The sequence below is a fragment of the Eurosta solidaginis genome, chromosome 4, assembly GCF_040869045.1.
Source record: "Eurosta solidaginis isolate ZX-2024a chromosome 4, ASM4086904v1, whole genome shotgun sequence".
In the NCBI taxonomy this organism is placed as follows: Eukaryota; Metazoa; Arthropoda; class Insecta; order Diptera; family Tephritidae; genus Eurosta; species Eurosta solidaginis.
The window spans coordinates 270,011,495-270,033,497 of record NC_090322.1 but is presented as its reverse complement, the minus strand read 5'-3'; the positions used below and the strand labels follow the sequence as shown (position 1 = coordinate 270,033,497).

Sequence of the window (22,003 nt, the reverse complement as noted above, 5' to 3'; positions counted from 1 at the left end):
AGTTCTGCGTTACTAAATGAATTTTTCAATAAAAAATCTATCAACTCTTTCAACTTGATAATATACCGCCATACTTTATTTTTTTGAGGAACGAATTCGCCTACGAAAACAGTACAATAGCGCAAAAAAGAAAATGTTTCTCTGGCTGAAAAATTAAGTTTATTTTGTTTTAAGTGCTCTAATTTAATATTGCCAGGAGGCTTGCTTCGAAGCTCAATGGAACCGTATTCAAATGTATTAATTTTGTCATTTAAGACATTGATTGAAAAAAAATTTTTTTCTAATATAAAATATTTTAGAGATTCTATTAAACCGAATGTTACACAACCTTCTAAGCAATCATGCATAAAATCAGAATACAAGTTTTGTGTGACATGGAACATTGTTAAAGCATTTAATGGTGAATTGGTTTTTACTCCAGTTTTGCTATAATCATTTGTAAGGAGATCTTTATTATAATTTTCCAAGTTTCTTAAAAGGCTGCTGTTTTCTACTAATGAATTATTCATTTCAAGTTGAGACATTTTACATACTCTGCAACTGAAATTATGGCTAAAAGATCCAGAAAATCCTAAAAGATTATTCAGCGCCAAGTTACGCCAATTACAAGTCCAACTACGAAATGAACATTAAAAATTCCATCTTTTGTATTTATCTCTATTCCCTTTTCTAAAGTTCTCAATATGTCAATGAATGGAGTCAAAGTTTTTGAGAGGGGAAACTTTTTGAAATAAGCTGTTTTCATTAGCATCGCAACAAAGATATTATCTACTGAAATACAATTTTCAGGCAATGACGGAAAATGATAGTAAAATGCAGCAAAGGATTGATTTCCAGGATGACTTCCTAAGGCATTACCCATTTCTATATCATCGTAATACAAAATTATTGGTATAACAATTTGTCCTTGATCGAAGTGTGTTAGTTTATCATTCCATACTGAACCTTGCACAAAATGTGTAATTTTATTTTCGTTAACACTTCTTAACGAATTTATGTAGCTAAGAGTCGTTCTTAAAACATTTTTTTGCTCAAAAAATAGTTTAATTTGATGCTCTATAGGCATTAAAATAAATTCGTTTTTTCATCGTTAAAGTACTTCGATTTTTTTTATATATATGTGATACAGAACTATCGATTTCTTGCTTAGTAGGAGGTTTGTATAAACATTTTTGAGCTATAGTGTTCAAAAATAAATATTCTGTGTTAATGCCCTTAAAAGGATCAGAACAGCAATTAAAAAGTTTTTCTATTTTACATTTTTCTTCCGACGGGACTATTGGAATTATTATGCCTGACAATAATGTAAACATCTGTTTGGTTATTATATCTGTAAAATATGCTAATATTGATTGAATAGCTTTCGTGGTCATATGATTTCCACTGAAAAGATTGCTAACAAATGCTAATGCGTTGTCTCGCATATTTTTTAAAAAAATTTCAATATCTGCCCCATTTATGATTTCAAGTTTCTGTCTTTTTTCTGGGACCACCATTTCTCTACTATTGCTTTGTTGATCACGAATCATGTTATTATATATTGTTGTAGATTTTGCTTCAATTGGAAAATGTGGTTCACTTGTTACCGTTTTAACGTGGCAACACTTAAAATATGTTTTTTTACAGATAGAAAAGTCATGAAATTTGCAATGACAATTGGAACATACTAATTGGTTATTCTTTTTGAGGGAGTGTATTAGTTTCAAATGGCTTATTAGTACATCGGCCGATGCGAAGCAAGAATTGCAAAGAAAGCAGTTGAAGTTCATGATTATTAATTTTTTTTTCAACAATACTTAAATTTCTTTCTGAAATTATTTATGTTTTAACTGTGTGAAAATATCTAGTTCTGGTGAGTTTATTTTAGTGGTTAGTATATCATAAAAAAAATGTTGAACAAAGTTCCAGAAAATTGTGTTTTCAAACGGGTATTCTAGGTTGAAGACGAAAAAACACTTGCAATATATATCAAAAGCATTAAAAGCGTCAGCAAAAAGATAAACTAGACTTTCCACAATTAGAACATATTGATATGAACTGATATCATTTCGATCCTTAAGAATGATCAAAAATGGTTGAAAATTTATGTTCTTGCTCACACAAAATTCTTTGCGCTTGTTTATAGTGCTTTGTATGTCAGCAGCCTGTGCTAACCTTCCAGGTCTGTTTCGCAATTGTTTTTCTTGCCACAGGCTTAAAAATTGCTGCCAGCACCTTCGAGACTTCAATTAATTCTAAATCTGGAAGAAAATTAAAAAATTATAATTAAATTAGTTCTTTATTTCATAAGTTTAAATTGTTATTTTACCTTTGTTTGTTGGAAGATTATTTATAATTTTTTTAGCAGCTGGCAATTTAACAATATTTTTGCATACTGCTATGATATTATCCTTCAGTGAATTCCAGTTGTTAAGAAATAAGTTTGACTTTTCCGGGTACAAATTATGGAAGTCAATATCGATCTAAATATTAAAATATACATTTTTTATTTATATATTACCTATATAAATTTAAATTTTCTACCAAACGATATCCGTTACTATGCGCATACAGTGGCCAGTCAGAAAGTATAAATTTTAGCGGATGGATATTAATGTCCTGGCGCCGAAGAGCAAAGCTGGAGTTCCATTTCGATTCCACCGTCTCCCAAGGCGAATTTCTTGTTTTCACCCAAATTTTATCTTCTGAATCGATCCCTGATACCGAAATAGCACTCACTTCTCGACTCTCCAATTCGAGTTTATTATTTGTTCTTACACGGAGATATTTTTTAAAAAAACCAGATTTTCTGAAGGCTCTGGACATCGAACGGTATTTGTTGTACAGTTTTCCGTTCCGCTTTTCCTTTTGAAAATAATATTCCTGTAAACAATAAAATATGATCAAACAGTTGTATATGTATTTTTCCTAGTTTTGTACTTTTTTTTCTGATGCAAATCGTTTTACTATGTCTCCTGTTATATTATCGAACATAGCATAATTCATGGGCACGTCTTTCTCTAAATGATCTCTGACTATATTTGATATCAAAGTCTCTCTGTCTGATGCACCCAATTCATTGTTTGCGTTGTAATTAGCGCAAATTTTTATTCCAACTGCGGAATCCACAGAAATTTTGTAAACTCTGAAATATTAACAATTTGTTATATATCCGATATTTTTTAGAGGAAAAAAGTGTTATACAAATTTGTATGTAGAGCTACCCGACTCTGAAAATGAAGAAATCGAGTCCGACTGACTGATTGAGCCAATAGTGAAGATTGGTCTGTATGTTGGCAACAACATGTTGAAATTGGGGCCAATTGCTGGGATTAAAAAAAAATTCAATACATTACACTATAATTCATATAAAATTTGCTTTCTGCTTGCAAGTCGCCACTCATTGACTAGGCCACGAAACTTTATGCGAGTGCCAATTTCGTCATTAAAAATCTCTTTAATGTCAGCTTCTGTCATGGCCTTGAAGCAGTCGATATTTATTTTGGCATTTGTTAAGGACAAATAATATTCTTCTAGTCCATATTTATTTAATAGATTGAAAAATTCAGAGTCTACTTCTCTTACAGTGACAATGTCAGCGCCTGAAAAATCTGAATTAAAAGGAAAAAAATAAACAGAATGCTACATTTCTGAACTATCGCACAAATAATATTAATTAAAATACAAATTAATACCTTCCAAACTTGTAGAAAACATATATTCACGGCTTTGTTGACATGCGACGTTTTCCATATTTAGCACTTCAATGTATGTACACTATTTCGTTATTAAAAAAACCATCGTTAAATGTCATAACTTCAGTGATAATATATGTATGATAATAACTCAACACTTACCTCTGGTTTTCTTAATTTGCACAATTATATATTTCTAAACAATATTGATGATATATAAACACACTTGAAACAACCGGCACTGTTGACACAAAGAACACAAGTGAAACTAAGTCGCAATTAATGCATACTCATTATCCATGTGTACGCATTGTTCATAATCTATGCATAAATGGGCACAACTGGGAACAATAACTGTTTATAGTCATATATTATGCACAATGTTCATATATTATGATCAATTGTGTTTGATTTTCAAATGATTAAGCTATGAACAATGTTCACAAACTGTGCACTTTTTTTGGGTATAACTTATGCACAATTTTAATAGGTTGTGCAGAATTTTTGATTATTAGGCATAATTTATGCGCAAAGTTACATATTCAAAAATGTACCTAAACATTTTATAGTTATGAACAACTTGTGCATTAATAATGCACAACAGTTTTCTCCGTGTAGTTGAGCAGCTGAGCTGCCAAATTTTTTCTAGGTCTTAAATACTTATTTAAATATATTTTTTCTGCTGCCGCTTCTGTTGCTGCCAGAGATTTCCTTTTGTCTTTTGCTGTTGATCTTACTCGTCCCGAGGATATTCCACTCCTTCTTTTATGCTTTCATTCCTTGCTGCCGTCTAAATTGTCTATATGCTGCTAGTCGGTTCCAAAAATGCTATTCCACTTGATTATGCATTTGCAAATCTTCGCTTGTTTTTGTTGCTAATATATCCCAAATACATATCTAGTTTTTGCTAAAAAAAAGGCTGGTCTTGCTTGTAAATATCCGCTTAACTTGGTTTAATTTTTCGTTATAGTCATAGTTGTTTTAGGGTCCTTCTCCTTTTTGGCACTGATGTATGGCCATTTTAATTTTGAGAGTGAAATCAAATTTTATATGGTTAGCCGACTAGCTGAATCTACCAGTTAGATCGTTTTAGCAGTTTTGCTTGTATGCAAATGTTCTGCTACTTAGTGATCAAAACTGGCAGGATCGCCATGTAAATTAAACGTGTTTGAGTAGTTGGATGTAAGATCATAAGTGTTCTTTATTAGGAAATTACTTTCCCTTTTAAACAAAATATTCTTATTCTACAGATACTAATACTTACAAACTAAGTTTACAACATTTCTGGTATGCGATGTCAGCATATGGGTGCCGACCTATTTAGGTACGTTATTACATATATGTATGTGAATGGTTCGATGTCAACTGACTGACAGACAATTACGTCGGTCAACTCGGACTGATCGATGAGTATTTTGGTCAATGTGACAAATTGACAAATGTAAACAAATATGCATGTGTAAGCATTAATAACCCATTGGTGCCCTCCCGCTGAGAATGTATAAATATTTGGGTCGATACATATAGCTCTTTGTGTGGTTTATAAGTGTTTGTGTATTTTGTATTGTTAAGTGCATTTCGAACAAGGGGCATTTCCATGTAACACTACAAAGCGTGATGAAGCAGGTTGCTTCTTTTCAGGTTTTCTAACTTTCTTCACATCCATTTGGGTTGCAGTACGATTTAACTAAAAGACAAAGCAGATAGCGAAACTAACCAACCGTGAGGTAAGTGTTAGTTACATGAAAATCGAGATATTTATAGATGGACATAGAACTCCTAACAGTGAAGGCAGTGGTGGCGCCGTTCGGGAATCTTCCCTCGGTCATATACCGTATAGCCCAACGTACACACTGAATAAAGACTAACCAACATTGCATACTTGATCGTTTTTGCAAATGCATTAACTAGAATTAGAAACATAATAAAGTCGGATCTATCCCGCAAAACGGCGGTAACACCTTCCTTACCAGTAGCGTTCTCATTAATGCAACAAGCTGACCCTGGATCGTTGCTTGGAGTGACGCAATTAACTCTAGGTTTTTCTTTTTCATCTTCCATCCAAACAGACGTCTGAGGGCAAAGAGGTATTCGGATTAGATATTAAAGTGCATCAAAAATGTTTATCCCGATGTACTCTTGGGGAGCAAATTCATTTGCTGAAAGTTTTTAAGGATAGAGCAAATGATCCATCTGAAGTTAGGAGTCGTAAAACTAGGTATAGGACTCTAACATCGGAAGTGATGTTAAATAGGTACTTTAATAGATTTAGAAATCCAGTATTTTGAGTCAAATCTCCGTGGTACTGGGCTGCAAATTAAGTTTTGTTTGTTAAAAGTGTCAAAATTGTTTCAACCTCATCAAAATATTGTAGCACTGAGAGGTTACCCTGTCTCATGGTGGAAAGCTGTTGTTCAATAAAGTATATGGGACGTTTGTCCGCATAAGTGAAGTCTAGCCTCGCAATTATTGCGTCAAAATTCAGAACTGTATTTTATTTCTAATGCTGCCGACCAAAATCTGGCAATGATTTTGGCCGGTTCGAATATTTTCGGTGTTTTCCCTGTAGTTAAAGTAGTCATTTGATCTGTCAATTGCTTTAGTTTCTTGTCTTTGCTGTTCGAGGGCGCCTGTAACACCTGCACTAACGTATTTACTTGAACCGTATCCATTTTGCGTAACCTGCAATTTAGAAATCCTGCCCAGAAGGAAATTCTGAATCACACATGAACTAAAAGTTTTCAACTCTGAGGCAATCTAACCGCGTTCAATGCACAATCAGCCAGTTACAACACACATACATAGACACTAGCAATGGCTCGTTATTATTTCACAATTCAATATCAATGAGCCAACTTTAAAAAAAAATTTACTTAAATATTTTTTCTTGTAAAAAATTCTATTATGGTTTCACAATTCGATTTGGTTATTGCAATTCATTTAATTTCACAATTCAATATCAATGAGCCAATTTAAAAACAGAAATATGTTTACTTTAATAAAAGTGCTTACAGCAAAAGTGAAGCTACATTACATATGTACGTTGGTTGAAAATATTTCAAAAAGATTTACTTTATCATCCCACTTCTGATTTTTGCGAAAACGCATACTTACATCGCAAACTGTTTCACCAATGCATTTATCGCTTACCTTATTTATCTATTAAATATACAGTTTATCTGTATATTCGTTTAGGTCTACTTATTCACAATTGCACTGTTACAATAAATAAGCTATTTGTCAATAGTAGACGTAAAAACCTAGCACAGTAGTCACTGATTAATTCCGTCGCTCGTTTGTAATGTTTCAAGGTCATTACGCATTAAAATACTTTTTCAACCTTGTGGTTTAATATCAACTGGACGGGATAAAAGCTTTGGAATGTGCTTTTGTAATGAAGACAACCATGGATTTGTCATCAGAATCCCTGCTTAAGTCATAAGTTGTATAACTGGCTTGCATTATCTCATCCGCATTTGATAGGGTATCATCATCACTCCAAATTGTTCTCAATAAGCTAGAAATAAACCTAAAAGGCTTATCGTCATGTGGCGTTGTATCGGATAGAGGCGTTGTACTTTGTCTACTACCGCTCTCCTCACGTCATTTCGGCTCGTAGAAAAATATTTCCATCATTTTCTTAACCTGCTGATATGAAATACGTCCTCATCGTATATTGCTTTTCCTATCGCATTGATGACTAAACTGGCTCGAGTAGCGCAGTTACCTTTCTGAATGTTGCTTTAAAAGTTGTGTCGAATCTTATTGATATTTCATATTCTTGATAACGACTGTTCATAGAATACGATTCCTGAACAGTCCTTACTTTTGCACACGATACAACGCATAAATGTTGGATATGCGGATTTCGGCAGAATATGAAACGACTGAATAAATTGTTGTGGTTAGAGTGGTACTCACACTATGGGTACTTATGAACCCCATTTGAGCTCTTTTCGCTAGGTTTGCTTTTATTCTTTCCAATAGCTTGGTCTCACTGTCACTGTCAACACCAAGTACCCGGTTGCAATGCAACTCCACATTCTAACTAACCAACTCTTACCGCATGTGGATATCAACCATAGCCACCAGAGCTCCCAAAGGGCCTACCGGAAATGAGTAGAAACGGAGCAAGCTCCGCGGGCTATCTGCTCCCCGTGGTACCACTTTAAAGTCTTGGTGTGGCTTTCGCAGCCGAAGCTACTATCGGTTGAGTATCCACCTACTCCGGAGGGCGCGTTAGAAAATAAAATAAAAACAAAAATGATATACACACGTCCACCCAACTTTCACACAAAGCTGCACACACACACGACCCTCCGTTTCTTCGAGGCTCCTCTTACACAACAAAAATGCATTGAGAGAACCATGACCTGTTGGCATAAACCCCAGACTCAGATTAAATCTGAAGTCTGGCTTTTCTGTCTCAAGCGACACGTTTGTTATAGACATAAGAACCTCTCCAAACGAATCTTATTTACTAAATACTCCCTCCCCACATCATCGTCGGTACACCATTTACGCAGCAACAACGGCACGCTCAACCGCTTTCTCAATCTGAAGGATACTGCTCTTCGTAAAACCACCAAATCAAGAGGAAGTGACCCCATCAGAACCTGCACAGCATCCTTAGATACAAGACGACACACCGGCAAGCATACCAACAACATACACCGTTGAATACTCAGAACATCAATGTCACTCTTACCCATAGGCCGATCGAATGTGTACCACTCACTTGGTTCATTATCACCTCGAACTACCTTTGAAACCCACATTTCAGTCATCGTCAGTTTCCCGCAACCGGGGACCGTCATCATCAGAAAAACGTTGTCCATTCCTTCTTATTCTTTACCTCCTTCTTGTTTTTATAGAAACTTTAAAATAGTTCCAGTAAAATTCACAAACATATGAGTACAAACCCTCAAGAAATCACACCACGAAAATGAAAAACACTTAAATCGAAAGCTAATCAAAAACACTATCAAACACCGCTAAACTCTAAACGAATCAAACACTATTATTCCGTTAAAATACTAGACAAAGCGACACTACCACAAAACATGACTAACCCAGTAGATGAGTTAGGAAGGGCAGGTGGACGAAGTATTGACCTCCCTTTGTGCTCCCAATTAGCGTCAGTTATCTCGAAACAAGAGGTAGTCGGCGTAATTCTTTACGCCACAGCCTACGCGGTTAAGATCCAGTTATTTATACTAACCTCATCCTTTTCAAATATGAAGCTCCGTATTTTCTGTTTAAATTTATTTAGAAAAAGTATTAAATTTTAATTTTATATATTTACACTCATACATCTGCATATATTTGTAGTTGGTAAGTTGTTTTTTCACTCATACCACTCACTTATAGTAAAAAGCAGGGTTTTTACTTAAAACTGTAAGGTAAGCACTTTGCATAAGTACACTTAAACCGACTTTAACGAGTCTCAAACCTTTAAGAAGTAATTTTCAAACTGCCACGAATGTTTTTGATTGTTTAACTTTTGTAATGAAAAGGGGATTATCAAATTAAAAATTCCAGGTGCCTTCCCTAACCTCTACTTCCTGCACTAGCCTTGAAAAGGTATAAATATTCAAAAATAAAATATTTGCTCACTTTGGGAGTCAGATAGTAATTGTCTTTATTAAAAGAAATTCTTTCCCTTTTATACATAATTTCTTAACCTATACATTCATAATTATTCTAATACTTACGAACTAAAAATATGTAGATTTGCATAAATGGTATGCATATATGTAGATTTGTATTAATGGTATGCATATATGTAGATTTGTATTAATGGTATGCAAAGTCAGCAGATTGATATTTATATGAACCATGTAAAATGTTTGTATGTGAATATTTGGGCAATTCACATTAACAAAGTAAACAATGTAAATTAGTTGTGTGTAAATATTTTGGTGACAAACTAACATTGGCGATCGGCAAGTATATTGACCGGGGTGAGTGACTGAGCAAAAATAGTAAGGTGTGAACTGACAAGGGTTTCATATTCGGCATTCCATTGATGTTGGCTTACCACTGTGTTGGGTCAATGTAATTTATGTCGCATAATATTGTAATATGATTATGCTATGACTGCGTGTGGCCGGTTCACAAAATGCATTGGCATAAAAGTTCATGATGCGTAATGCCGCAAATGTATTGCATAGGTGGGCATGACGCATAATGCTATAGCCTTTCCGTTTGCTCGGCTGTCCATTTTTCGGCCAGTTTTCTCACCCGCTTCTTTTTTTAGTGGTACTACCGACTGGGTATTGTCTTCCAAAATGATTTTAACCAGTTCAGTTGTTTTTCGTAGTCTACCTTTCCTTTATCTATAATTACTTTATCTTCCCATGCAATAGGGTGTTCCGAGTATTTAGCTGGCATTCCAATTTACTCAAACAATTCTTTAATTTTTAACAATGTTTAAAAAGATTCTTTTTTTTTCTTTAAGTCTTTACATATATATTTTGTTTTTTTTTTTTAATATCTCCTATTGTACAAAAAAAAATCCTAGGCAAAAATATAAAATTTGCCAATGGTTAAGCGTCACAGGGCCGCTCAAGTTATTCTAAGTTTTAAATTATTTAAATATACTTAATATCCGCTGCCAGTCGTAGTGCCCATTATGTCCTGTTATATAATATTAGTTGCCTTGTTGCCGATTTATATTACACTTCTTTATGCTCGAGTTAATATCGATTATACGATATGAGTAAAAAAAAATATAATTTTCACTACGCCGAAGTGCGTGCTCTTTATTGATATTCTTTAGACTGCCTGTTTACATGAATCTTAGTTATATTTATACTACTGAGATACGTCGGTTCTTATCGCAGGGAATTATCCCCTTGTTAATTGTTTAATGTTTACCTACGACTGTAGATAGCTATTTGGGTTCACTATTGTTTGTTGTATAGATAAAGTTCTTAAAACTGTTTAAGTGTTTAGTGTAGTGTTATCTTATTGCTATTGTTACTTATGAGAAAAACAACTGATATGCTATTGCTTATAGATATTTTAAAACAAAGAGTATTTTATTGCTTACAGAAATCTTTGTTTACAAACAATAATTATGTGTGTGTAGTATGTATGTATGTATATATAAAATAATAAAACGGATGTTTTATTGTGCTCGCTTCAGGAGCATTTCTCTTTAATGATCAAAAAAAAACTGAAAGACTGACTTAATTTACAGCAATTTTCTTATTTATACTAGAATTGTGCCTGCGTTGCAACTGCACATAGGGCCTATGTGCTGGAAATATTTGAAAGTATTTCCTATGTAAATAATTTTGTTGTTGCATTTTTTGGTGCGACCTATATTCGCATAATGCTGGCTCGACATGCTACCGTATGGCCGGTTGAGGTTTGGATGTATGTGATATGTCAACATATGGATTGACGGCGTGCCGCTTTGAAATGCTTGAGTGGCCAAATTCTCAAGTGACATACTTTTCGACTGTTGCTTAATCGTTTTTGGACAAAAACGCTTAGGCTTGCATTCGTAATTTATTAAGTGCGATCGGACTTGGGTTAGCGATCATATTGCGCAAAGTGTTTTTGGGAATTTTATTTGGATTGGCCGAAATATAAGTAGTAGTTCTTCGGCAAAACAATTTAAGAATTTTTTGTCAGCTATTTGTTTAGCTGCAAACAATTTATGAGACTAATTTATGGTATGGGTACGACTAGCTTGTGCTAAGCGGACAACGTGGGTGGTATCAGTTACTTAACCAATTGTAGGTGATAAAAATGTATAATTTATTGAATGAGATCGGCTAACTCGTGGTAGACGATCCTCTTGTGGACGACGTGGGTGGTATTAACTTGTTCCAAGTTAACTTATAATTGCTTACAGATATTTTTGTTTACAAACAATAATTATATGCTTATACTAACGGCGTTAACTGTCGCCGGCATTCCCTTCAATTGTGATATTTGTTCATTCGAGCATCCGTCAATAACCCTTCGTTTTGGCCATCATACTTTTTGCCACAGCTTTATTAACATAATAATAATTGCCTTTTAAGGTGGGTTTGTTTTTCTTCAGTAGTATATTTTCCAAGCGGTTTTTTCTTCAAGCACATTTCTCGATATTGTGGAAGTACGTTTAGTAGATTTTCTATTTTTTTTTTTAACTTGGCAGGACCTTTCAGATCTTTGGCCAAATCTGTCAGGATCTTTTCCAGCAAGATCTTTAGCAGTTTTGCCAATTTCTGATCAAGCTGGCAGGATTTTCCTCCAACTAGATTGTTTAGCAGTTTTGCCAAGTTAATCTAGTTTGGAAGGATCGCCATGAAGAGGTTTAAATATTCAAAAATTAAATATTTGCTCACTTTGGGAGTCAGATAGTAATTGTCTTTATTAAAAGAAATTCTTTCCCTTTTATACATAATTTCTTAACCTATACATTCATAATTATTCTAATACTTACGAACTAAAAATATGTAGATTTGCATGAATGGTATGCATATATGTGGATTTGTATTAATGGTATGCATATATGTAGATTTGTATTAAAAATAAAATAAATGTAAGGCGCGATAACCTCCGAACAGATCTAAGGCCGAGCCTCTTCCAATTTGTGTCGTGCTCCTCTTGATTTTCCCTACAAATTGGCCGGATGGGACCTACATGATTTTATGCCGACTCCGAACGGCATCTGCAAGGCAGATGAGTTTTCACTGAGAGCTTTTCATGGCAGAAATACACCCGGAGCGCTTGCCAAACACTGCCGAGGGGCGACCCCGCTTAGAAAAATTTTCTTCTAATTGAAAAACCCTATTTCTAAAAATTTTGATGTTGCTTTGCCCGGGGTTTGAACCCAGGGCATCCGGTGTGGTAGGCGGAGCATGCTACCATCACACCACGGTGGCCGCTTATTGGCAAATCTGTTTTGTGTGTCAAACATTGCGAACAGCGCTGGCAAACTGAAATTTGGTCGTTTTCACTTGGATGCCATTTTGTCTGACAGTGAGCTGTCAAACCTGACTGCAAACTCAACTGGCACTATTTGGCAGCCCGTTTTCATTATTTTGGCAACATTTGACAACATATATGCCATAATGAAAAGGAGGCTTAACTTTTGTAATGAAAGGGTCTTATCAACTTGTATAAAATAATCCTTGATTTTGAGGCATGGATTAATGCGCTTTAATGGGGTGTGTGACACAAACGGCCGGAATAGCGATAAAGGAAAAACAACCATGAGTTGAGATTTCATTCTGGTTTATTTTCAAAAAATTGAACTATTTATACAAATAAAACCACGAAAGTGACTTCTATACCTCCGCCTCATATTCCAATATTGAGTTTGTAAATTGAATGGAAATACAATAAAAATTGGTTCAGCTAAAATATAGCATTGTCGAAATATTTCTATTGCGCTGGTTGTATTTTGGTGCGTATGCAAAAGTCATAGAACGAACTGTCGACTAGGTCAGTGTCAACGATGTCTTGTACATATGTACATACATATATGTTATATGTAAATAGGGTATTCTGTCTTTGAAGTATTCGATATGCGGGGTCATTACACTTTTTTAACGTTAGCAATAATGTGCCCTTGCTTTTTATTGGCATTTTTGTTTATGCTCTGCACTTGAATATGCCGTACGATTATTTAATTATCCCCTGAACATTTCGGTTACGGTAAAAGATATAATTCTGAAATTTGGAAATACATATTATCAGGTTTCCTGTCCCATGTATCATATATGATTCATGTTAGCAATTTTGTACCGTGTCCAATACGCTCGTGTATCATATATGAGCAATCTTATATATACCTTATAATACGGAAATTACTTAAACGTGATGAGTTATTTCTGTTTTTCGTATTGGACGTGGCTGTATGGACTTTGTAAACTGTAAACTTGAAAAAAATAGGTGATTTTCAAATACTTCCTAAAAATTCGTCAAAATTCTTCAAATTGTTTTCGTTGTTTTTTTGTTTTTGTATATATATTTTTTTTACTATTATCCTTAATAAGCTTATACCTTCAATATTTGTTCAAAAGTAATTACGAATCTTAAAAAAATCCGTTGGACGTGGAGCACTTCACCGATATTTTTATAGAGGACATGAAAGCTGTTATTTGACTATACATATAAGCATTTTCTTTGAATTTTAATAAAATCGCATAAAGGTCCCTATGGGCCGGATTTGATGGACATATGTATATCTTATCCTACACCATTAATGAACAGACGTATAAAATTTGAGAAGAACACGGGTTTAATGTGGGTAATTGTATTTCAAATAATTTATCTCCTAAATCTTTGGAACTGATTTACTTACTATTGGTATTATCTTTTCTGGAAAAAATCTTGCCCACATGTTACACCCTTAAATTCTGTCTTTTGAACTGGATCACCGAGCGCTATGCAAAGTGGCCCTATATGTAGGTAATGAAACCCCTTTTCTTATTCAAGGGAAAACATATTGTGAAAGACACACAAACTCACGAGAAAACTGAGAAGAACCAAGAAAAAGGAAAATGCCATATTTTAAATTTGTCCATATTTCAAATAAATTCCAATCAACTGGGATTAGAAGTGAAAATGTATAGACTTGACTTACATGTTGATTTAAAAAGTAGAAAGGTATAATGGGAGAAAACTCAGGGATTGCTAAAGAAAAATATCAAATAAGCTTTTATAACTTTGTACCATATATATATTTTTTACAGAACTAATTAAGCATAATTTAAAGAAAAATAAAATATGTACTATAAGTAAGAAGAAGAAGCAACGCTGCAGCCACAATCACAACACGAAAAATTAATATAAGAAATAGAAAAACTTTTTTCAGATACATTAATTTGTTATTGGAATATACGAAGACAAGAGATAAAAAGTTAAAAATAAACCTGTGTCTGAAAATCAAGCAAATAAAAAGGTTAGAGGCAAAAAAAAGCGCACAAGGAAAAGAAATTTTGAAATCGTTTAATATAACTACTGGATTCTTATAAACGCATCGCCTCATCCATATAATTATATATGCATATATGCACACAAACATACATGCATGTATATTATAAGGAGCATAATGAAAATGTGGAAAATATATATAAAATAATTCAGGATAAATAAACCAATTAAAATGCTTTGTAACGAAATTCTTACACAAATTACCTGGAAGATAAAATGGTGTTCCAATATTATTGTATTTGTATTTGTCTAATGTTAAGTAAGGAATTTATAGAAGCGAAAAACAAAATGTAAAAAAAAAAATATTAAAAAGTAGAAAAACTGAAAGCAAAAAATGTGTAATTTGAAGAATTTTTGAATTAAAAGTAAAAAAAAAAATGTTTACGAAAAAAACTTACCGCGGTAACTATAGAGCTCGAAGCTGAAGAAAAAAAAAATAAAAAATAAAAATAAAATAAATAATAGTTATAAAGATATATGTAACAACGTTTGTAATGTCAGTGCAGTGGTAATCAACGTTTTACTAGAACTACGTGGTAAACTGATTTCTTAAAAACATGAAAATGGAAGCTAATCAGTTAATCAGTTTGATTATTCAATTACTTAATTAATCTAATAAAGCCACATTCCTGCTTATTACTTTTTACTTAACACGAAAATTTCAATCCCATTGAAATGTATGTATCAAATTAAGGCAAATATTAATATTAGTAATACAATTAAATGCGTTTAATCGAAAATTCCGGTGCTAGCAAATTTTAAATTGAGTGCCTCTTCGTTAAGAAAAAAAAGTAATAATACCATATGCATGCACCTGCTGCACTGACAGAAGCGTGTCCAACAGTACCGCTTAAAATGTGTTCTGTTGTACTGTACGCCTTCCATGAAGGTTTTAGATTAATTTATACCAAGTAGCCTTAAATAACTTCTTCGAATTGTAAAAAAAAGTTCAGATAAAAAGTAAAAACAAACGCGGAAATCAACAGTCCTACGGTGTAAATCGATTTGAAAGATAATTGTCTTCGAATTCAAAATTTTGATATTGTGTTTTATTTGTTGTTCGAAAAATAGAATTTTAAATTCGAATATGGAGAAAACCCTAATTTGCGCAAATGTACTTTCGAAATTCATTGCAGTATAAAATTAAACAAAAAATGGTGAAAATGAAATAAAAAAACATCAGGAGGCATCTTCTGGCAATCGATGCGAAAGTGAATTCTGTTCTAATTCAAAATTATATTCGAATTTGTCCTACATTTTACTATTCGCAAAAACATAGAATTAAAAGTAATTCGCGAAAGTTTATTTTCGAAATTATTTGCAGTAAGCCCCATATAGATATAGAAAAGCAGAAAAGGGTTTTTTCTATTCGAATTTGAGTTCGGACTTAATTTTACTATTCGAAAATAGAATTGCAAAGTCAAATATATAGTGTAGAATTCGCACTTTCGAAGTTAATCGTAAAAATTAAAAAAACCATAATTAAAAAATTTAAATTAAAATCCGGAGGCTTTTTCTGCCGATCGATGCGATGAATTGTATCCTAATTCAAAATTGGATTGGAATTTGTGCTGCTTTTACTATTCGAAAATACATAGAAAATAGGAAAGTGAATATAAAGAAGTCCTTATTCGCGAAAGTTTTTTTTCGAAATTAATTGCAGTAAAGCACCGTATAAATATAGAACAGCAGACAAGTTTTTTCTATTCGAATTTGAAATTCGAGTCGAGTTCGGACTTAATTTTAATTCGAAAATACGTAGAATTCGCACTTTCGAAATGAATTACCTAAGGCGCCAAATGAAAATGCAAAAGAAAAAAAGCATGATTGAAAGAAAAAGTTATAAAAGGTAAAGATCTGGATTTTTTTGGAAAATAGAATCACAATGTCGAAAATAGAAAGTCTGAATTTGCGACAGTTACCTTTCAAAATGAATTGTAAGAATTTTCTTCAAAATTAAGGATGTGCAGGTCATATTTTTCACAATAAATGCGATAGACGTTATTGAAAGCTGCTGAATATACATATACAAATACGCATACACTAACACATATTTAATACTTACATAGTAAATGGAAGACTGCTAAATTAAAACCCTAAATTAATAAAATATCATGTAAAACGTCAAGGTTAAGTACTACATTATAAAAAAAAGTTTATTTTAACATGAATTCAGGGTATGCGCCTGATTAATAGTAATTGTTATGTATTTGTTAGGCTCAAGTCTTAATTCTTAATTATTTTTTCTTGATAAGTGTTTTTTTTTTGTTTATTGTTTGCTTATGTAACAACGAAAATCAATAAAAAAAAATATGTATGTATATTTTGCTGCACATCTTTTTTAAATAATTATACACATAGTGTAAATTTTCAATTGTATACATCTTTCATTACTTACATATACTTTTATATACATATGTGGTTGATAGAAAATATTATTATTATATAAGATACGGCGCAAAAAATGTTGCTGCGTTAAGCCTCAATTACTCATACTTACCATAATAGAGCATAAAGTTACGTTTAATGATTTTGAACTGAGAATAATAAAGATTTATGTTCAATTTAGCACACTTTATGTGTTGATAAATGTAAGTAGTTGAGGCTTTAATTTATATGCAGCTAAATTATTTATCAATGAAATTTCGTAAAATGTAGATGAAAAATAGTAATCAAATGCACACAAAATGACCCAAAATAAAAAATTGTAACATGCTGCACCATATAGCCCTTATTTATTACACTCCTTCCTTCCTATAAATCCCTTCATTAACTCGCATCATTAAAACACGTTTCCTAATACATTTTGCACGCATACATATATACTGATTCCCACTCCCCTAACTCTTCCATTTCATAAAAAACAACTATCTTTAAATTTCCTAATAGAAATAATAACGGAATGTGCTCAAAAATGCTCTGATGGTTTATATATTATAATCAATTTGCCTATGTAACTTTTGATGGAACCAACAGAGAAAGAATAAAAAACAACCTAATGAATGCATTGTTCCAGTCGGAAAAGACCACCAAATAATTGACTTTTATTTATTTTATGCTTATTTGTTAGGAGTGATTTTATACATAGTACATGATGCAATAAACCAGACTGCTGAAGTCCATATTACAAAATGGAGTCGCATTTGACGAGGGCGAGTAAGCTCACAAATTTAAGTGTTGCTACTTGACTTATCTGCAGCATTGATTTTTCCAGTATCATAACAAATACTACATCAAAGCCTCTGAAATATCAAGTAACGTGCAGGAAAATAACGGCTGTGATCTTTATTTCTTTTTGTGGGAGGGTTTATTCCCATTTTCTGAGAGGAAATGGAAAAAATTTTCAAAGTTTCACGTTGTCCACAATTGGCGGTTTACGGTCCCAAGACGCCACATTTATTTATGTAAACTAAACCCTGAGGTAGGCTCAATGAGCAGAACGAGGTGGCTGGCGTAAAAATATATAGCAGCATACATTTTACAGCAACGATGCTTCAGGAAATCTGAGCTTATCGATTTACCTGATGGCAAAAAAAATTTGGCTTATCAGAACTTATTTTAAACAGCTCTGGCTAACACTTGAAACGCTTAGACAAACATGAAATACTCCCAGCCGTATGACCAAACCCGACAGACATTGTTCTGACTTTCTCTATCTATCCACCTGCCTCTCCTCTGTCTAACCCTATTCCTCTCTTATTTCCTCACTCCTCCATATTCTAGGTTACCTTAATCGGCTTCCTAAATTTCCCTTTCATTCTTTCTTAAATCTTCCCGCAATTCCTCTTACTCTTCCTCCTCTCGCTCTTATCCAAGTCTAACTCTCACTATTACTCTTAATCTAATCCTTGATCGTAATATTTCCGTTAACCTCTTTTTACTTTTTGTCTCAAGCCATTACCCTTATTTTTCTTTTTACTCTCACTTTTCTCTACTTTTTCTTCCCATATTTGTTTTATCTTCTCTTCTCTTACATGTTCCCGTTTCCATTTTTTGCACATTACATTACTAAGTTAGTAAAAAAGAAACAAAATAGTACCAACAATTTTCCCACCCTACCCCTTTAAAATTCATGACCGAATTATATGACCGTCAAATTTTTGTTGTGCTACTGACTTCACCTATATACATGTTGACCTACATACATATATAGAAGGAGAAGAAAAACAACAAGAATAGAAATAAAAAAATTCTTCAATTATTGTACTAAATTGGTTGTTAAGATAAAGAGAATAAATTTAAATAAAGGTAAGAAGCGTAGAAAGATTATCATCAATAATTTATGGTGGAGCAAGGAGTCAATGGCCATGGTGGAGCATGGAGGTAAGTCTTAGAGGATGGGTCAAAGAAATGTTCAAGGAAAGCGAAGCGTTCATCTTCTATCGACATCAGTACAGGTAGATATGATGACACATGGTAACAAATAGGATTGAGTCACATTAGGCAGTCGGTTCTATGTACCGGAGCGACTCGGAATTTTTCCCGACCAAGGACTGCCATTTCAGTATAACCCCATTTAATTTGTTGCGTCCCTCCCACAAATTGTCATCCTCCCAGCAGCTCCTTGCAGCGGGACTGCTCCATATTCTCTTGCTCCGGGAAGGTATCGAATCCAATCCGGGTCCATCTCCTGACCCCGGTTCTAAGGAATGGTTTTGCTGCATCTGCCGGAAAAGAATGTTTTTAGGACGGTCATACTCTGTTCAGTGTGTCTCGTGTAAGGGATGGTTGCATCGGACAGGTTGTTCTGGGCTTGATCCCAAAACCCGACGTCCACGTAACTTTTATAAATCGTTTGTGGCTCCTTGCTGTTCACGTCCAAGGGCGTCCCGTAGTCTACGCCTTAGCGCCCCCACTACCTTCCAGCAGCCCAGCTGCTCAGCAAGCCACAACTAGTACCCGCTGCTGCTCGCGCCCCGCGGCGCCAACAACTCAAACAGCTGCTACCACTCATAACTACTATCTTCGTAGCAGAGTCGGTAGCAATGCAGAGCATCAGCCTCTGCCCCCGTCTTCTCCCCCCCTCTTTTCCGGCAGCAATCGTGAAGGTCAGGGAAACAGACTCTTAGTCCCTAACCCCGTTTGCCAGCACAGAATATATATGTTTGCGACATCCGCCCAATGCAGCTCCTGCCTTGTGCGGTGCCACTTTCCTTGATGTTCTGGTCTCCGCGACGACAACCCCCCGATGATTTTCATTGCGCCATGTTGCCAGGTCGCAAACCCCAATTTAGCGGGTACCCCAGTGCTTGCCCAAGGACGCCCAGTCCCAGGGCCACAACAGCAGTTGCGTCCTGGCCTTCTTCAACCCAGGTGTAGTCACCCGTCACTTACTCCCAGAATGGCGAAGCCTCCTCTTATGCACTTCAGAATTCTGCAGTTAAACTGTAATGGACTAACTAGGAAGATCACGGAGATAGTCGATTTCATGAAACAGGCACAACATCCGCATTGCTGCGATTCAAGAGACTAAACTTACAGCAAGATCTGCACTGCAAACCTGTTCTGGGTATAATGTCCACAGAAAAGATCGCATGAGCGGAAATGGAGGCGGCCTCGCGTTTATCATACACCACTCTGTGCAATATCATATATTTGATCCTGGCATCGACCGCAGGGACAATGTCTCAGAACGTCAAGGCTATCTGTCCGGTCAGGCGATGCAAACCTAGAAAACATCAACATCTACATCCCTCCTGCCACCTGTTGCCCCAGTGGATACCGCCCTAATATCGCATTATCTTACTTACTTACTTACTTAATTGGCGCTTAACCGTCTAAACGGTTATGGCCGATTATCTTAGGCGACTTTAATGCCCATCACGATCTATGGCATTCAAACTTGCGGGCGGACAGTAGGGGTGAGATGCTGGCGGATCAAATAGAAGAAACGACGTTCTGCACAATAAACGGAGACGCCCCCACACGTATGGTAGGAAGCTGTCACAGTTCGCCGGATATCTCAATCGTGAGCGCAGAACTCGTAAACTGCGTCAACTGGCAGCCGATGGTAACATTGGCTTCCGACCACCTGCCTATACTTATTTCGTTCGAGCGTACCGCCGACTTCATCGTTACAGAAAAACGCACTTTCATAAACTTTAAAAAAGGAAAGTGGGACGAATACAAATCTTTTACAGACAACCTCTTTGCTGCCCTCCCTATCCCGACTGATGCCCGTCAAAGGGAGCGTGCTTTCCGCAAGGTCATTGAATCCGCCTCAGCACGTTTCATTCCCACCGGGAGAATTCCCGAAATTCGGCCCCACTTCACGGCGGAGGCCGCAAATTTAGCGAGAGAGCGTGACCTTATAAGACAGCTCGATCCAGGCGACCCCCAAATAAGGGATATAAACCAACGCATCAGATTGCTTGTGGATGAACACATGCGGGCGAAATGGGAGGAGCACCTAAGAGGTTGTAACCTCTCTGCCGGTGTGGGTAAACTTTGGTCCACCGTAAAATCCCTATCGAATTCGTCTAAGCACAATGACAAAGTTTCCATCGCCTTCGGCGATAAAGTGCTGTCGGATTCGAAAAAATGCGCGAGCGCTTTCTGCCGTCAATATGTAATGCATTCTACGGTCGACAAAGATAGACGGAGGGCCAACAGACACGCACATAAACATAAATTCAGCGTGTCACCAATTACCATCACCGCCAGAGAGGTTGAAGATGCCATTGGTCACGCTAAACCATCCAAAGCAGTAGGCCCAGACGGCATAGCCATGGCGATGCTTAAAAGCCTAGAGAAAGAGGGTTTCAAATACTTAGCACATGTCTTCAACCTGTCTCTTTCCACCTTTGTCATACCCGAGAAATGGAAAATGGCCAAGGTGGTCCCGCTACTAAAGCCTGGGAAACCAGCTAACATAGGTGAGTCATATCGTCCGATATCTCTCCTATCGCCAGTGGCAAAGACGCTTGAAGCCATTTTGCTCCCTTAAATTGCGGTTTAAATCAAAACCCCCACCATAGAACAGTACTCGTAGCGCTAGACCTATCAAAAGCTTTTGATACGGTCAACCATGGCACGTTACTGCAAGACCTGGAAGGGTCTACCCTTCCCCCATGTCTTAAAAGGTGGACCGCATATAATCTGGGTGGTCGGCAGGCATCGGTGCAATTTAGAAACGAAACATCAAAACCAAGAAGAATTAAACAACGGGTGCCACAGGGTGGTGTCCTATCCACACTTTTGTTTAATTTCTACATATCTAAGCTACCTTCACCATCAGAAGGAGTCACTATCGTTTCATACGCCGATTACTGCACAATAATGGCCACAGGCCCAGGCCCACAGATCGATGAGCTCTGCAACAGAATAAACGGCTACCTCCCAGATCTCTCCAGTTTTTTCGCCTCGCGAAACCTGGCATTATCACCGAC

General features: G+C 35.4%; 2 protein-coding genes across 4 annotated transcripts in view; one reads left to right on the top strand and one right to left on the bottom strand.

Annotated features, from left to right (window-relative positions):
• The window catches only part of LOC137251472 (poly(A) RNA polymerase gld-2 homolog B-like), a 240,543-nt gene extending 222,891 nt beyond the window's left edge, over nucleotides 1–17,652 (top strand). For all 3 annotated transcript variants that reach the window (XM_067786121.1, XM_067786119.1, XM_067786120.1), the window contains one exon: nucleotides 14,375–17,652. The gene's annotated coding sequence lies outside the window, so the exon portion shown is untranslated. The remainder of the gene's footprint in view (nucleotides 1–14,374) is intronic.
• LOC137249540 (uncharacterized) lies at nucleotides 1,943–3,549 on the bottom strand. Its single transcript, XM_067781143.1, has 5 exons — nucleotides 3,184–3,549; nucleotides 2,920–3,124; nucleotides 2,524–2,862; nucleotides 2,309–2,462; nucleotides 1,943–2,240 (listed from the first exon to the last, which is right to left on the bottom strand). Exons 2-5 carry the CDS (start codon nucleotides 2,983–2,985, stop codon nucleotides 2,137–2,139), a joined length of 663 nt encoding a protein of 220 aa, XP_067637244.1. The 5' UTR covers nucleotides 2,986–3,124; nucleotides 3,184–3,549; the 3' UTR covers nucleotides 1,943–2,136.
• Nucleotides 17,653–22,003: the final 4,351 nt, after the last annotated feature.

Coding starts and splice junctions, on each gene's coding strand:
- LOC137249540 (XM_067781143.1), bottom strand. CDS start 2,985: ATGAATTATGCTATGTTCGATAATATAACAGGAGACATAGTAAAACGA. Junction 2,463..2,523: donor ATAGTAACGGATATCGTTTG/GTAGAAAATTTA, acceptor TTTAATATTTAG/ATCGATATTGACTTCCATAA. Junction 2,241..2,308: donor TAATCTTCCAACAAACAAAG/GTAAAATAACAA, acceptor ATTTTCTTCCAG/ATTTAGAATTAATTGAAGTC.